This window comes from Homarus americanus, unplaced genomic scaffold (assembly GCF_018991925.1).
Source record: "Homarus americanus isolate GMGI-L3 unplaced genomic scaffold, GMGI_Hamer_2.0 scaffold26591, whole genome shotgun sequence".
Classification (NCBI taxonomy): domain Eukaryota; kingdom Metazoa; phylum Arthropoda; class Malacostraca; order Decapoda; family Nephropidae; genus Homarus; species Homarus americanus.
The window spans coordinates 225001-244293 of record NW_024755595.1 but is presented as its reverse complement, the minus strand read 5'-3'; the positions used below and the strand labels follow the sequence as shown (position 1 = coordinate 244293).

General features: G+C 36.9%; 1 protein-coding gene across 1 annotated transcript in view; it reads right to left on the bottom strand.

Annotated features, from left to right (window-relative positions):
- Positions 1-19293, bottom strand: part of LOC121856587 (vascular endothelial growth factor receptor 1-like) — a 70199-nt gene that overhangs the window by 9018 nt on the left and 41888 nt on the right. Inside the window, exons 9-17 of the mRNA XM_042352215.1 lie at positions 19132-19293; positions 17157-17285; positions 16529-16738; positions 14132-14304; positions 13754-13851; positions 6081-6142; positions 3593-3790; positions 2777-2917; positions 2339-2502 (exon numbers count right to left, since the gene is read on the bottom strand). The exon at positions 19132-19293 is cut by the window's right edge and continues 4 nt beyond it. Of these exons, the coding sequence (XP_042208149.1) occupies positions 2339-2502; positions 2777-2917; positions 3593-3790; positions 6081-6142; positions 13754-13851; positions 14132-14304; positions 16529-16738; positions 17157-17285; positions 19132-19293 (1337 nt within the window). The remainder of the gene's footprint in view (positions 1-2338; positions 2503-2776; positions 2918-3592; positions 3791-6080; positions 6143-13753; positions 13852-14131; positions 14305-16528; positions 16739-17156; positions 17286-19131) is intronic.

Below are 19293 nucleotides of genomic sequence, written 5' to 3'. Positions count from 1 at the left end.
AATTCCCAACATCATCATCAACCAGGAGCCTTCTACATACACACCTCAAAGTAAGTATACTTTATTGCATTTTTTTATACTTTGTATGTACTTTTCGGTGAGCTGGAACCAATTACCCATTATCCCATTGAAACAATGGATTCAGTTAACGAACGACCTTCTGGAATGAATTGTGTTCGTTAACTGAGGGACCACTGTATATATATATATATATATATATATATATATATATATATATATATATATATATATATATATATATATATATATATATATATATATATATATATATATATATATAAAATCTACGGGAAAATGGAAATATGAGAATTGCCTTAACTTTAAGTCTTTATTCAAAGACATCTTCAGAAGTTATATATATATATATATATATATATATATATATATATATATATATATATATATATATATATATATATATATATATATATATATATATATATATATATATATATATATATATATATATATATATATATATACAGGTTGTGCCTCTCTGGTCCAGCGTCTGTGGTCGAGCGATTTTGGATTTGTCCATGCAGTGATGCAGATAGGAAGCTTTTTTGTTTTTTGTTTTTCCTTTTTTTTTTTTAACTTATCTGAATTATTATTATTATTATTACAGGAGTATTAAATTTTTGCTCCTCAGGCCCCAATGTGGGTCAGTGACCTATGCCCGGGTGGGCTAATCCCCTTAAAAAAAAACAAAGCCGCGGGAAATTAAGGTTTGTTTACATCCGTCAGTTCGGCTGCTCTCTCTCTCTCTCTCTCTCTCTCTCTGCTTGTCTATACAGAGTACAACATTTAACCCTTCAATATATATGAGCAGTAAATAAGTGTTGCTTTCATATTCTTATGTAGAGTAATGACGATATGTTTTCACATGTGCGCACTTACATACGCGCAGTCTCACTTTTTCTTTTTACCATTAATGGTTAGCTACTTATATTGTTCCATTTATTAGCATTAAATAACATTACAGGTACTTCAAACAACCATATTAATTTTTTTTACATTAATTTTACTACAGCTAAAATCAGGGTCTTATTTTCTTCAGTTTTATATGTAGAACCAATCAGTCACTGGTTTTGTAAGCTTTAACATAAACAATGCCGGCAGCCGTCTCGTCTCCTCTAATATTCCACGTATTATTAATAAATTGTATTGTTAATTTTGCACACAAACATTAATTCAATAAAAACAAATTCAGAAACATTAATTAAAATATATATGAACAGTAAATAAGTGTTGCTTTCATATTCTTATGTAAAATAATGACGATATGTTTTCACGTGTGCACATGCGCACTTACATACGCGATCTCTCTTTTTTCTTTACCATTATCATTAGCTACTTCTATTGTTCCATTTATTAACATTAAATAACATTACTTAAAACAACCATATTAGTTTTACTACAGCTACAACCAAGGTCTTATTTTCTTCAGTTTTATATGTAGAACCAGTCAGTCACTGGTTTTGTAATCAACGAAAACAATGCTGTCTCATTTCCTCATGTGTTTTAATATTCTACGTATTATTAATGAATTGTATTGCTCATTATGCACTCATAAACATTAATTCAATAAAAAAGACATTCAGTAATAAACAATAATGAATCTTTTGTACATAAGAGAAATAACGCTGTTTACACGATTATGCACGTCGTCTGCACATTGGCAGGCCGTTCAAACCCTTCGAAATTCAAGTTTCCGCCTTCAAAATTTTTATTTATTTATTTTTTGTGTGTTCCAATAAAATACATTAAGAATTAAAAACTCGCGAAATTTGAGAAGCTACTATACGACATTTAACCCTTCAATATGTCTTCAAAGATACCATGATGCATAGAAAGTGGTGCTAGTGCTTCCAAGCATAAGCACAAGTCACTATCTATCCAGGAAAAGGGTGAATTTCCATGGTCCGGCCCCGGTCAGGTCCCGAGGTTGCCGGACTAGAGAGGTACAACCTGTATCAGAGTTTTTTAGTTACCTACACAGTGAAACCTCTATTTAACAGACTACAATCCATGAATAAGAAACTTCATTATATTGAGGGTTCTTTAGATGAGAAACCCCCATCTAATGGACTATTTAGAGATGAAAGTCCATTAAACAAGGGTTCATTAGATGTGGAACCCCCATCTAACGGATTATTGGAGAGAGAAGTTCATTATAATGGACTGCACTCACCTATGTAATCTGTTTTATGGAGGTTCACATCTAATAGACTGCACTTTCCCATATACAGTACAGTAGCCCATTAAATAAAGGTCTCACTCTATACAGTACATATAAATATGGATGGTATAACAATTATTGTGCATTGCTATATCTGCGTTGGTTGTTTACCTTGTACCAAGTGACCACTGGGGCAGGGGCGCCATCAGCACTACAGTCAAGGGTAAGGTTGCCCATCTCCTTGAGGTTGACATCTTTCAATGGTGAACCTATGGGGTTCTTCCACTTAGGCTTCTCCATTGCTGAGGAATAACATTTATCATAAAGAATAAAAACAGTCATTAAAATGTTTGAACAGTACTGTATGTCCAAAGCAATAAATTTTGAATTTTGAAAAATGGAAGGTTAAAGTATTTTATTGGGCCAGGATGGATGAAGCAGGATCATTAAATATTACTTCAAAGAGATTATTACATTTATAATCTAAGTACTAATGTACACTATATCATTAATAAATAATTTATTATAAAGCAATAAAATGGTAAAACATAAAGAGAAAACTAAATTGTCACTAACGATTAATCTGGATACTGCGGACGGCTTCCAGAGTGGAGTTATCTCCGGTCATGCAAACTAACTCCAAATTGTTTTTCTCCATCGTCACATTCTCAATAGTGAACTTGGAGATGTAAGAAAATTCTGAGGCATTCTCTGAAACTTTTGTACAAGTAGTTTTAATATCATTTAAGTTAGAGTTCACAAATTACAAAAAAGTTTATCTGAAATTATAAAAATATGAATGTTAGCTATACTGTACAACTTCACATTTCTCTCCAAAGCTAAAAGAAAACAACCACAGAATTACCAAGTGGTTATATATTTTCTCTAAATAAACAATAAATGAGAAAAAGCCTCTTCACTTAAGTTTTTTCAAACAGTATAGTATATACTGTATTCATTCACCATAACATTATGACGAGGCAAATCAATATGAAACTACTTGTACTAGATACGATCACTGGGCTGTTGGCGGTACACAGCTATAACATGCATAAAAAAAGAATAATGGGTCCTGGGTTAAAACACTAGCCTCTGACAGAAGTGAGAAGGATGTTTGTTATATAGTGTGAAACTACCAAACAGGGCAAGTTATCTCCAGGTACTGTACGGGTACTACAATTTCCTCCTGTACTTACACTGGAAAATAAAGGTCATAACAGAGCAACATAGAAGAGACTAACTGATTGAACGGCTCGTATGCTAATACCCGGAAGAGGTAAAATTATATACCTGTATACCCTGTTTAAAAAAATAAATAAAAAAAACAGTGTAGGGACTGATTAAACACAATAAAATTTACCAGTTATATATTTAAAATAAAAAAAAACTTACTGTTGCTATGCCACCGACTCTCATTCAGCGGCTTGTCATTCAACTTCCATTTCAAAAGCCTGCTGATGAGGAACTTGTTGGCCAGACACCGGAAGGTCAAGTGGTCCCCCTCCAGCACCACCACCTCGTTCTTTCCAGCTTTCTTTTCTCCATTTACCATGACTTCCAGTGACACCTTAGAGTTGACATCATCACTCTCTGTTAGATAGACATAACATATATATATATATATACAGTATTACCCCGCCTAACGCGGTTTCACTTAACGCGTTTTATCATATACGCGGTGCCTCGCCAGAGCTGAACTTTCACTTAACACGGATTTTTTCCACATATACGCGGTGAGTGTCCGGCTCGAGACGCTATTTTTAGATTTGCGCCACCCTGCCTGACTGCCTGTTTTAGCTCATAAAATTCATACAAATTACCCGGCCAGAATATAATTTACATTGCTGGAATTCTTATAATTTGGTGATCATTTTGAATATAAACATCATATATTTTGCATTAGACATACAAATTTTAGATAAAAATTTTTCTCAATTAACTATGTTATCTTTTGTGCAAAATATATGACATTTATATTCAAAATATTCCTGGTCTTACAAGGAATCCAGCAATGTCAATTATATTATCCTAACTTTAGTTTGAGGTATTATTTATTAAAATTTAGTGGTTATCCCACACATCTCCTTGGGACGGTTGGTGGGGGGGGGGGGGAGGGAGGGACCGACCGACCATCTGTTACCCCGTGAAGAATTATTATTTTTTTTTATTAACTGAAGATATTTGTTTTAGCTCATAAAATTCATACAAATTACCCGGTCTGAATATAATTTACATTGCTGGAATTCTTATAATTTGATGATCATTTTGAATATAAACATCATATATTTTGCATTAGACATACAAATTTTAGATAAAAATTTTTCTCAAATTAACTATGTTATCTTTTGTGCAAAATATATGACATTTATATTCAAAATATTCCTGGTCTTACAAGGAATCCAGCAATGTCAATTATATTATCCTAACTTTAATCTGAGGTATTATTTAATACTAAATGTTAAAAACCCTGGAAGGGAGGATTGGTGGGGGGTGGGGGGGAGGGTTGGGACTGACCGCGCGGTTGGAAGAGGGGGGGAGGCAAGGTGGGGTACTTTGATTGACAGATAGTGTCCTGAAGATTATTTTTTTTTTTATTAACTGAAGATATTTGTTTTAGCTCATAAAATTCATACAAATTACCCGGTCAGAATATAATTTACATTGCTGGAATTCTTATAATTTGGTGATCATTTTGAATATAAACATCATATATTTTGCATTAAACATACAAATTTTAGATAAAATTTTTTCTCTAGGTAACTATGTTATCTTTTGTGCAAAATATATGACATTTATATTCAAAATATTCCTGGTCTTACAAGGAATCCAGCAATGTCAATTGTATTATCCTAACTTTAGTTTGAGGTATTATTTATTAAAATTTAGTGGTTTTCCCCCAAAAATTTCTCTGAGAGGGAAGAGCCGGCAGTGTAGTGTGAGAGGGGGAGGGAGTTGAGTCCATTATTTGAATGGACATTAACTTGGCGACTGTATTTCTCTATTTCTCTTAAGTATTAATTGTGTGCATGTACCATCATAAAATTAAGATGTTATTTTTACTACAACATAGGTATGTGCCTTCAAAAAGTGGAGTTTGGGGGTCGGGCCGGTTTCTATTGGAATTAATCCCATATGTTCTGTTGTTCACTTAACGCGACCTCTGGGTTCAATTGACCGTGTTAAGTACAATCTGTATATATATATATATATATATATATATATATATATATATATATATATATATATATATATATATATATATATATATATATATATATATATATATATATATATTTCAGTTGCCTCTGAAGATGTCTTGAATAAAGACGAAAGCTAAGGTGCTCCGTTGTTTTCTTTTTCCGTGTAATTTTATCAAGATATATATATATATATATATATATATATATATATATATATATATATATATATATATATATATATATATATATATACAGTATATATATATATTCAGTAAAGTCATCATGCAAGTTTACAATTGGTTTAGGATGTACTGTATGTAGGTACAGTATACAGTTGAGAGCAGGTATACTACAATGTAGTCATGGAAAAATGTTGTCAGTCCTCCATCCCAACCATGATCCCTGAGACTCATGAACCTGTGAATCCAAGACATTACACAATGTTGGGCCCATACATGGTACTGATACGTGAGGTGATAAATAAACTCTTCATTCAGGAAGTTTTATCAGAAAGTAATCTTCACAAAGATGAAAGATATCTATAATAACTTAAAAAATAAAGTACAGTAACATAAATACAAATACCTGCCTTATAAATAAAAAAAATGATTTAAAGTTGCTTAAAAACAATAATAGTAATAATAAAAAAATAAAAACATGAAAAAGATGGTTGGACTCACCAGTCACTAGAAACTTGAGAGGATCTGAGGACACTGTACCGTGTTCATTAGTGGCAACACACCTGTCAGAGACCAGGGCATAGCATACAACTATTAATGTCAGTAGATTAAATTACTGTTAATAACCTTATATGTACTGTACTGTACTATCTACATTTGTATACAGTATATCTATTCATCTATCTACAGTACAGTATCTAACTTACAGTGCATTATACAATAATCTGGTAATCTTTATTCTTAACCTGCCCTAACCTATTACCAATATAGTACAGTATAGGTAGATAGATAGTGTAACCGCTCAATGAGTGATGGTGGGATAATGAGACCCTTGCACGTAGGACTCGATTGTTCTTTATTCGGTCAAAACCTGCAGAGTACAAATTACATATGTTACGTATGAGATAATTAATTCACTCGTACGTTCCTTCACTGTTAACTTCATATAGTATATTTGAGTAGAGTAGGGTGTAAAACCATATAAAAACTTACGTTTTTTGGGTCTAATGTAGGATCTATTAGCTCCCTGACTTGATAGCTCACTGGATCGATCGAGACTAGTCGAGCTAGTCAGCCCGAGGCGTGGGCCATCTGTTTCACATTTAACACCTCAGCAAAGCTCGTTGTCAATGTCATGGTCATAATGACATGGATAGTCTGTTAAAACCTAATAATTCAAATTACGCTCCACGCCCACAAAACCTGTAAACCTTTTGAGTCTCCCAGTTGAAACAGTCGTTCTCTAACCACGTCAGGAGATCTGAGTCCTCTGTTTTCAATGTCATATTACCGGAGAAACTCAAGTACAGTATACAGGGTGTACCTAAATTCTGCACAGGGTGTTCATGCATTTGAATTGATAAGAGAACACCCTTGCTTTGCGTCAACTTAGAGATGTGTGATTGCAGATGAAGCATTTAAGATCCGTTGTGACTGATGTTGAAAGCTTCAATTGTATTTACTGTAGCGTAATTGTTAATATAAGTCAGGGTAGAGTCGGCAGTGAGAGTGAGGTATCATTGACGTCGGCCCTCGTGAGCGTCATATTTGTTAATGTTCGGTGGTTGGTTGATGCTCTACCAACATTCACTTAAAATCCAATTATAAATTTATATGAGCCCTAGAACAATGGATGTTAAACGTGCATTATACACTAATATTAGTTGTGGTCACAGAAAGAAGAGGACAAGTATTACTTTACCGGGTAGAAGTTAAATTAGATGTGGTAAAGAGATTTGAAGAAGGACAGAGCTGTGGACAGCAAGAGCTGTTGGTTTGCAGCCTACAACTGTAGGTAAGAACAATTTGTGGAAATTTGTGGGTTGGTTATAGCATGGGTCAGTTATTCGAGGGTCTGTTAAACGAGGGTAAATTTGCATTAGTGCAAACAACTCTTAGAAAGTCAAAACTATGTTTTTCTCGTGTATTTTTTGTGTTTTGATTGATTTCCGTCGAAAATTACCTGTTTAGTAATCGGAGATTTTGGGTGGGACGTTTTCCGACAAAAATCATGGCCAAACCAATACATAATACACCAAAAAACACTAGAAAAACATATAAACCTACCCTAACTTAACTTAACCTGACCTGACCTAACCTACCCTAACTGTCACCATATGATGGAATCACTTATTTCTTACCTTATTGTCCTGGTTCATGCCAACTATGTTGGTCTTGACAATATTTACACTTCTTATTACACTTAGAACACTTTACTGAGGTCAGGAGAACACCATTAGATCTAAAAAATGATATAGCTTGTTTTTTGTTTTATCTCCCCAAATTCACAATTAACTCCATATAATTGAAGTGACACCCATAGCAGACTTATGTGGTCGGAAATGAATTTGAATTTCGAAATATGAGACCCAAAATCACAATCGAATCTGATTGGGCAAAAAATACTTGAAAGTAAACCACAATTAATTTTAATTGGTGCCCCCGGCCAGGGGGGGCAGCAGTGCACCCTCCACCCACTCAACCCCCCACCCGGGAGGCGGCACCAGCTCAGCCTACCGGACAGGAGGGAACGAGCGCCGTGTAAACAATGACATTTCTAACCACACCCTGCAAAATACAGTGTACTTAGCAAATGCTGCAGCTTCTGAGAATGTGGGGGAGCGGGTTTATTACTAAGAGCAGAGACGTTACCGAGAACAAATTCTGGCTTGAATGTCATGTACACTAATACTGACACGTTCCTTGATAAGAGAGAGGAGTTTGAAACACTACTAAGAGTACACCAACCAGATATTGTAGGAGTTGTAGAACTGTTGTACAAGAACAGGAGAATTGACCCAGAGGAATGTGAGTTCAGTATTGCTGGATATGACTCATTTACGAACCTAACTCAAGAATCCTGCAGGAGGGGTGTGGTTATCTACGCTAGGCAAGACCTTAGAGCCAGCCAGGCGAGGGTACAGGGAGAGGATGTTTTTGAAGAGTCCAAGTGGTGTAAAATTAAATTAAAGGGAGGGGACTTACTTATCGTCGGGTGTATCTACAGATCCCCAAACTGTGGCCCACTAAATCAAAGGAACTTAAGAACCTTAATAAACAATGCGGCGATGCTCAACCCTAGCCACCTCCTTATCATGGGGGACTTTAACTATGGCGACATCGACTGGAGAAACGAGTCCACCCCGAATGACTTGAATAACCCTGCTACTCTTTTTGTAGAAACTCTGAGAGATAATTTTCTGTTCCAACATGTGAGAGACCCGACACATTACAGAGGGGAGCAAACACCCAAGCCACTTGACCTCATCATAACAAACGAGGAGGGTATGGTGGCCAAACTGGAACACCTTGCCCCAGTTGGCACCAGTCACCATACAGTGTTGTCATTCAGATTTAACTGTTACCTAGTTCAAGATAAGGCCAGGCCAAGGTGCAAATATTACAAGGGAAATTACAATGGGATGAGGGAAGAGATGAGGGGTATCAACTGGCCTGACTTATTAAGGTACAAGAACGCAGACACTACGCTGAATATCATAACTAGTAAAATGACCCATTTGATCGATAAATATATACCCAAGACCAAACCCAGTGCTTCTAAGAATACGAGGGGATTCCTACACATGAACCATGCGGCGGTCGACAAAATTAAGAAGAAAACCCAGAAATTCAAGACGTGGGTTGGGTCAAACGATGAGCAAGACAGGAGGATGTATGCAAGAGCCAGAAACCAAGCAAAGATAGAGTGTAGGAGGGCTGAAAAGGAGTTCCAGAGGCTGGTTGCACACGAGGTCAAGTCAAACCAAAAGGCGTTTTACCGCTATGCAAAGTCGAAATTGAAAACGCGAGTAGGAGTATCAGACCTGAGGCTTGAAGATGGTAGTTACGCAGATTCTGACCAGGATAAAGCTGAGGCATTGAACAGCTTCTTTTCCTCAGTGTTCACAAGAGAGGATGCAACTAACCTTCCTGCGTTTGAGGACAGACGGTTCGACACAGCACTGACCCACATTGTGTTCACAGAAGAGGGTATTAGAAATAAACTGTCCAGGCTAAAGGTCCATAAGAGTCCTGGACCTGACATGGTGCATCCTAGAGTGCTAAGAGAGCTGTGCAACGAGCTTGCAGAGCCCCTGAAGATTCTGTTTTGTAAATGCCTGGATGAACAAATGGTCCCCAGTGAATGGAAAGTGGCTTATGTGAGTCCTATCTTCAAGAAGGGCGATAGTCACTCCACGAACAACTATAGACCGGTGAGCCTGACCAGCATAATATGTAAAGTACTTGAGAGTATTATCAGAGATGCCGCGATGGAACATCTACTACGAAACAACCTTGTAAAAGATTGCCAACACGGTTTTATGCCGGGGCGCTCTTGCTTAACACAATTGCTCAAGGTATTGGATATTTGGACCCATATTCTAGAACGGGGTGGTAATATCGACAATATTTACCTAGATTTTGCCAAGGCTTTCGACAGTGTACCCCACGAAAGGCTGAAAATCAAACTGGAAGGGTACGGAATTCGGGGAAATGTCCTAGCGTGGATAGAAGACTTTCTACATGACCGCAAGCAGTGTGTGGTGATTAATGGCACGAAATCGTCATCTGTACCTGTAACAAGTGGGGTACCGCAGGGTAGTGTATTGGGCCCGCTGTTGTTTGTTTGTTTCATAAATGACATGCCTGACGTTGTACACTCCTCCATACAAATGTTTGCCAATGATGGCAAGTTATTTCGGGAAATTAAGAACCAAGCGGACTGTGAAGAGCTGCAGAAGGACCTCTGTGGGCTCCAGGAATGGTCGAAGAAATGGCTGCTGAGATTCAATGTCACGAAGTGTAAGAGGATGCACCTGGGGCGTACCAACGGTAAGGAGGCGTATCATATGTCCCAACGGGATGAAGAAAATGCACTAGTTGAGACTGTGTGTGAGAAGGACCTAGGTGTGTATGTTGACAATGAGCTGAAGTTCTCGGGCCATTGTGAGAAGAAGGTAAATCAGGCAAATAAATTATTGGGTCTTATAAGAAGGTCGTTCAGATATCTAGACGGTCCGTCCCTCGTGACGATCTTCAGGAGTGAAGTGCTTCCCCATCTGGAGTACTGTCACCCCATCTGGTCCCCGAGATATGCTAGGGACTGTCAGTTGGTTGAAAATGTTCAAAGGAGGGCCACCAAACTGGTGCCTGCACTTCGGCACCTCAGCTACCCTGAGAGATTGGAGCGCCTGAACTTGCCTAGCTTATACTACAGACGGGCAAGGGGGGACCTAGTTGAGGTGTATAAGCATCTCAGGGGGCACTACTCAGTTGAGTGTCCTTACTTGGAGCTGGCGGACGCTCGCCCCACAAGGGGTCACAGCTCAAGATTGAAGAAGCCGCAAGTCCAGAAAACCGTGAGGGCAAACTTTTCGGAGTGAGGGTTGTAAACTCTTGGAACAATCTACCAGAGAGTGTTGTGACGGCACCGAGTGTGAGCTCTTTCAAGAGAAGACTTGACCAACACTGGAGCGGGTTCAGGTACATTCAGGAGCCGGTGCATGCCCAGTATTTGCCAACAGTGCGTGACCGAGACGTGACCGATTGCCCGGGCGGCTAGCGAGCCGATCTTTTGGTGAAGAATATAAATGAAAAGAGACGTGACCGATCGCCCAAGCGGCTAACAAGCCGATCAGTGGCGAAGAGGATAAAAGTAAAAAAAGTAATAAAATACGAAGATTTTTCCAATAATTTATAAGGATAAATTACTGAAAGTAATCACGAGCGGAAGAAATGCTATAAAAGAAAAGTGTATTTGAATTGTCTAAACTACCGATTCAAAAACTTAAAATCCTAAAAATCGTAGGATGACCAAAATGATGATACTGAAAGATTTCTGTGAACTTCAAGAATGGTCGAAGAAATGGCTGCAAAGATTCAATGTCACGAAGTGTAAGAGGATGCACCTGGGTCGTACTAACAGTAAAGAGGCATATCATATGTCCCAACGGGACAAAGAAACTGCATTAATAGAGACTGAATGTGAAAAGGACCTTGGTGCATATATGTTGACAATGAACCGAAGTTCTCAGGCCATTGTGAAAAGTTGAACCAAGCAACTAAATTATTACGTCTTATAGGAAGGTTGTTCAGATATCTAGATGGTCAGTCCTTCGCAAAGATCTTCAAGAGTGAAGTGCTTCCCCTCCTGGAGTACTGTCATCCAGTCTGGTCCCAGAGATATGCTAGGGACTGTCAGTTGATTGAGAATGTCCAAAGGAGGGCCACCAGACTGGTACCTGCACTTCGGCACCTCAGCTATCCAGAGAGATTAGAGTACCTGCAACTGCCTAGCTTATACTGTACTACAGATGGGCAAGGGGAGACCTAATTGAGGGCACTACTCAGTCAAGTGTCCTTACCTGGAGCTGGCAGATGCCCGCCCCACAAGGGGTCACAGCTCAAGGTTGAAGAAGCCGCAAGTTCAGAAAACTGTGAGGGTGAGCTTTTTCAGAGTGAGAATTGTGAACTCTTGAAACAACCTGCCAGAGAATGTTGTGCCAGCACCAAGTGTGAGCTGTTTCAAGACGAGAGTTGACCAACTCTGGAGCAGGCTCAGATATGTTCAGGAGGTGGTGCATGCCCAGTACTTGCCAACAGTGCATAACAGAGATGTGACCGACCGCCCAAGCGGTTAATGAACCGATCAGTGGCGAAGAGGATAAAAGTAAAAGTAAAAAAGTATACAGCTCAGCATTTTTATCAACAATGCAGGTACAGTATACATACATAGATAATGTACAGTTGTGAACAAAAAGAATTCAGCAGGGAGAGCAGAGGTGCGTAGGTGGAGACTTTTCATTGTAGCATCAGGGTGAAGGTAAAAAGTCTCCTCAAACTTTCAACATTTGTGGTATTTTTTGTGGTTGTTTTAGTGTACTGAATTATTTACAGTGCATAGTTAGTGTATGCTGTACCTAGACCATGCAGGTATACAAACAATGTACAGTCGCCTCTCCTGAACCACAACCTGATGCATTCATGGATAGAAGAACGCATTAGTGTCTAATGCTTCTGGTTCAAGAGTCTTAATCTCGGGGTTCATGGAACAGCAGGAGAATTGACTAGAATTTTGTGGGTGACTGTACCTAGACCATGTAGGTATACAAACAATGTACTGTACCTGTAGTACCTGTAACCAAACAGTGAAGATGTACCAAAAATGCACTACAGTCAACTACAGAAATTCATCCCAAGCCAACCTGCATGATATGAGCCAAGTGAACTGGTAAAACACTGTATGGAGAAGAGTTGACAGATAGGATTTAAATGGCTAGTTATTTAAGATTTATTAGTGGAGTTTGCTTAAGAATATATTTTTTTAATGTACAGTAACTTAATTATTACCAGTGTGTAAAATGTAAAAAAAAATTATTTCAGAAATATATAGTAATTTCTGCTACAACGCGATAGTTGCACTGTGAAAATTCGCGCAATAAAAATAACAGGGCTTATGGAGCAATAGGGTTAGGTGCATGTTACTTTGACCGTGATCTCACAGATTTGCTAGCACTCAAGCTTGTTCCAGCAATAGTGTTATAGCCTTTCTTTTACGTTCACCACCGGCAATTTGATCACCAAAACTTTTCTTGAAAACATTCTTCTTACCTTGTCTTTCCATATTCATGACTAACACAACAAAATTGGAGAAAACAGCGAAAATCACGGAGCAATCGACATAAACCGCGCGATTCAACTGATCACGTGATGTAAACAGAGAGCACTGGTGTAAACCATTATTAGTCTGCACTGCGAAACATTATTTTTACTTATTCTTTTCATACAGTATTTATGGGTAACAGCTAAATTTGCTAAAAGAGAACAAAATTTACAGAGTACCTCTCAAAAAACACTTAACAAACAAAACACACGAATCAGTTGAACATGTGATGTCGAACGTGAACTGTAAACATTGCATAACCCCGCACCACGCTACGTTTAAAACGTTGAGGATGGAATTGTGTTATAGCCAACATTCGTATGCAAAATTTCTCATTTTACAAACAGCGTTCCCCTATTCATCAATCGCGTTACAATCAATTCGCGTTGACAAAACACTCGTTGTAGCAGAAATGACTGTACTGTACTTTACTCCTCATCTTCTTTTCCTGTATCATCCTAACCCTGGTCAGATCCCCAATTAAAAAGTTCTACTGTGCACAGTTATTCACCTGTAAGATCCTGGAACATATGCACGACCCAGCCATTCCATCTTCTCGGTCACTCTGTGGCTGCTGTTTGTGAGTTTTTTTTCCTCAAGTTCATTTTCCTATGAGTTGAAAATAAAACAGAAAAGTTGAGAAAAGTATTCCAAGAACCTTAAATGTTGAAACAATGATGGTTCTGTATAGATTGTAATGTTGTGTGTATGTGTGCACCTATGTGGTTATAATCGTACAGTACATACATTTTAGTTCTTAACAAATCTATTATATTTTAAGGAGATTAAGTTCTTTACATAACTATCAGATCCAAATCAAATAAAAAAAAAAAATAAATAAAATAAAAAGTTTCTACAATACCAACAAAGTTAATCCTAATCTTCTCACCTTACTGACTGGAGAGAAATTTGTGCAGTTGTTTTGGTTGTAACATCGCTGGAACTCCAAAGTCACTTGAGGCTTTGGGTAGCCAATTACCTCACAGGTCAGTTTGAATGGATATCCCTTCTTATGCATCTCTTTGCCATCGGAGAAGCTTAACTTGATATTTTGGGGTTTAACTGTAGGAAGAGAGTATGATTTCTACCAAACATTTTCTTTATAATTTACAATAAAATTAATACACACCATAGACAGGATAAAATCATACATTGTTATATACAGTAATGATTTTTGTATACTGTACTGTATATCATCTTAAACAAAATTTCTCAGGTGTATTATACTTCTGTATTGTAGTTATAATAGTTAGTACTAAGGTCAAACAGTGTAACAACCAATTTTAGCTTCATCTGGCTTATGTAAGAAGGGACTCTGCTTATACTATTATGAGACACACTGTTTATATTGGACAGACTCTACTAATATTCTGACGAACTCTACTTTATTATGACAAACTCTACTTTATTATGACAAACTCTACTTTATTATGACAAACTCTACTTTATTAAGACAAACTCTACTTTATTATGACAAACCCTACTTTATTATGACAAACTCTACTTTATTATGACAAACTCTACTTTATTCTGACAAACTCTACTTTATTATGACAAACTCTACTTTATTATGACAAACTCTATTTTATTATGACAAACCCTACTTTATTATGACAAACTCTACTTTATTATGACAAACTCTACTTTATTATGACAAACTCTACTTTATTATGACAAACTCTACTTTATTATGACAAACTCTACTTTATTATGACAAACTCTACTTTATTATGACAAACTCTACTTTTTTATGACAAACTCTACTTTATTGTGACAAACTCTACTTTTTTATGACAAACTCTACTTTATTACTTGCGTAAACTCTACTTTTATTATGACAAACTCTACTTTAATACATGACAAACTCTACTTTATTATGACAAACTCTCTGCTTTATTATGACAAACTCTCTTTATTATGACAAACCCTACTTTATTATGACAAACCCTACTTTATTATGACAAACTCTGCTTTATGACAAACCCTGCTTTATTATGACCAAACTCTACTTTATTATGACAAACTCCTGCTTTATTGCCATAAACTCTGCTTTATTCACGACAAACTCTACTTTATTGTGACAAACTCTACTTTATTAAACAAAGCTCTACTTTATTATGACAAAACTCTACTTTATTGCGAAATAAACCCTACTTTATTATGACAAACCCTACTTTATTATGACAAGAAACTCTACTTTATTGTGACTAAACCCTACTTTATTATGACAAACTCTACTTTTGTTATGACAAACTCTGCTTTATTATGACAAACTCTACTTTATTATGACAAACTCTACTTTATTATGAAATAAACTCTGCTTTATTATGACAAACTGGAGCTTTATTATGACAAACTCCTGCTTTATTATGACAAACCCTACTTTATTATGAGCAAACTCTACTTGTGCCAGTAAACTCTGCTATTATGATAAAACTCTGCTTATTGTAATAAACCCTGCTTTATTATGACAAACTCTGCTTTATTATGACAAACTCTACTTTTATTATGACCAAAACTCTACTTTTATTGTGACAAACCCTACTTTATTATGACAAACTCTAGCTTTATTATGACAAACTCTACTTTTGTGCTGACAAACCCTACTTTATTGTAATAAAACCCTCTACTTTATTATGACAAAACTAAACCCTACTTTATTATGACAAGACGACAAACTCTACTTTATTATGACAAACTCTACTTTATTATGACAAACTCTACTTTATTATGACAAACTCTACTTTATTATGACAAACTCTACTTTATTATGACAAACTCTACTTTATTATGACAAACTCTACTTTATTATGACAAACCTACTTTATTATGACAAACCCTACTTTATTATGACAAACCCTACTTTATTATGACAAACTCTACTTTATTATGACAAACTCTACTTTATTATGACAAACTCTACTTTATTCTGACAAACTCTACTTTATTATGACAAACCCTACTTATGTTATGACACTCTACTTTCTTATGACAAACTACTTATATTATGACAGACTCTAGTTTATTATGACAGACTCTACTTATATTATGACACTACTTAATTATGACAAACTACTTATATTATGACAGACTCTACTTATATTATGACACTACTTAATTATGACAAACTACTTATATTATGACAGACTATACGTATATTATGACACTCTACTTTATTATGACAAACTACTTATGTTATGACACTCTACTTATATTATGACTGACTGTACTTATATTATGACACTCTACTATACTAGTTGTAAAAATAAAGAAAAATGTCACTAACCTGGCATGGTGAAGGCCATTTGTACGGAAGCATTACTTTTTTTCCCACTAAGTTTATTTTCAACTTCTGCTATGAGGGTGTACTGTCCAATGTCCTTGTATACTGGATGATCAATGATGAGATGCATTGCGCCTTCTGATTGGATCTCATCCAGCTTATAGTGCATATCACCCTCATGACGTCCGGTGTCAACAAGCGGCTCCTTTTTACCTATAGAATGACAAAAAACAATATGTCTGTTTGTACTATACATGTTTCTACAGTATGTTTGAAATATACAGTATCTTCATCATCTTTCACTATTTCTCACTTATCCTCATCTTAATTACATTCTATCCTTAACAAAGAAATTGACCCTACTACACACCAAATTTTGTAATGTCAAATATAAAAAGGAAAGAAAAAAGAGTGTACGTATGTGTCTGTGTAGACACACACACACACACATACAAATAAATAATAATTGGAAAATACTCCCTGTTCCAGTCGCGAAAATGCCGGCAACTTTAAAACTACCCACAGACATTCTTTGGTACATCCAGGGTGTCATCTGTGAATAACATAGAACTGCGAAATAAAAATCCCCGAACTTGGGGGGGGGGGGGCCTGTACTGTGTTGTATTCTTACCTTCCTTATACCAACGGAATTTGGGTTTTGGGTAAGCCTGGTAGAGAACCTCCCATGTGATCTCACTGGCGCTGTCAATTGTGATGTTGGGCTGACTGATATTCAGTATGACATTAACCGAATCATTGCCTGATAAAAGACAATAAGCATCATTATGTAATAAACGTAAATATCAGTGAATGGGAGAAGACAAGTGTGAAAATTAAGAACTGTAGTGAAAGTATTGTAAGTACTCCACAGTAGTTGGTAGTGTATACTATATGAAAGAACTAGTGAATTAATAGAGTAAGTTGTAGTAGGAAATAATTATCAGTAGGTGACTTTGTTCTTACTAAAATATACATTTTGGATATGTCTAGTACTTTAAAAAAAACAAGTTCTTTACAGGTACACCACCGATTTTCCGGGAACTGATGGTCCGACACCTCCTTTAATCTGGTCAATATTTCCGCAACCTCCAGATTAGTTTACTGGGCTGCCACAGATGGCGTTCCGTGTTAACCGAGCTCACTTTGTTTGTTACTCTGCAGATGCTGGTGGTAGCCCCTTGATTTTGTGTGATTCTTAGCTTATTTTGCACATACAGTATTTAACCCCAGCTATGGCTTCAAAGGCGAGTACAAGTGTCAGTGGTGGTGTAAATCGTAAACACCAGTCCATAACAATGCAAGATAAGGTGGAACTCTTGAGAAAACTTGACAGTGATGTTTCGGTGCGACAGGTGTGTGATCAGTATGGGTACTGGTTCGTCAACTGTGTATGATATAAAGAAGCAAAGAGAAAAAATAATGAGATTCTTTGCAGAAAGTGATCTTCAGTATTTGTATAACTCTACAAATTGCCACTCTAGGAGCGGCAGTACAGCAACATTCTTTGTAAGTAATTAATAAACCTGCATCATTTATACAGCCTGTATTTCATTTAATTTACATTTAATATTTGTTTAATTTAAGTTTTTAGCAGCCATGGTGCTTTAAAGATACTGTACCAGGAGGTGTATAGCTAGTGGGTCAGAGGTGCATTGTTTAATTATTATATACCGTACAGTATAAGCATCTCAAGGGGCACCACTCAGTTGAGTGTGCTTACTTGGGGCTGGCGGACGCTTGCCCCACAAGGGGTCACAGCTCAAGATTGAAGAAGCTGCAAGCCCAGAAAACTGTGAGGGCAAACTTTTTCAGAGTGAGAGTTGTGAACTCTTGGAACAATCTGCCAGAAAGTGTTCTGACGGCACCGAGTGTGAGCTCTTTCAAGACCAGACTTGACCAACACTGGAGGAGGTACAGTACATTCAGGAGCTAGTGCATGCCCAGTACTTGCCAACAGTGCGTAACAGAGATGTAACCGATCGCCCAAGTGGCTCACGAGCCGATCAATGGTGAAGACGATAAAAGTAAAAAAAGTAAAAGTATGACCTCTGTTAATCTGGCAAAACGGATGGTCCGACAAGGCTCAGGAACCAAAAGTGCCGGAAAATCGGTGGTGTACCTGTAACAATACTGAACCATTACCCTGTCATGCATATTAAAAATTTATTTGAAAAAAATAAATATAAAAATTTACTTTTCTTTGGTGCAGTTCTTACCCAGGCAGGGTACACTACTATCACTTTATCATTGGCTATTTTAGATATCGGTATTTATAGTTGTTGTTGTTGTTTTTTAGCTGGCAGTAATAGGCTAATTGGGTATCCTTAACAGTTTTATATGGATTTATTTGCAATACAGGTACATCAATAATAATCGAATATTATGTATGAGTTAATGAGCTGCAAGAAGGGCAGGGCTTGAACCTATGAGCCAATGAGCTGCAAAAAGGGTGGGGCTTGAACTGTCAACTAAAAGAAAAAAAGACAAATTAAATTAGGGATATCTGAGATTTACACATACAACACAGGCATCCCTTGGTTTACGAAGGGTTTCTCGGGAAGAGATAGATTAGTGCTTGTACTGTATGGTAGTCCCTACTCACTTACGTATAACATTAAGAACAACAAAGCTAGGTTCCGATTCTTGCTGGGAACTCTTTGCTTTACACCAGTACTCCCCAGAGTCCAAGTCAGGATCAGCTTCCACAATCATATGGACACGTTCTATCTTTTCATTGGTCTTTGATTTCCGGTAAATCCTGTGGTTGC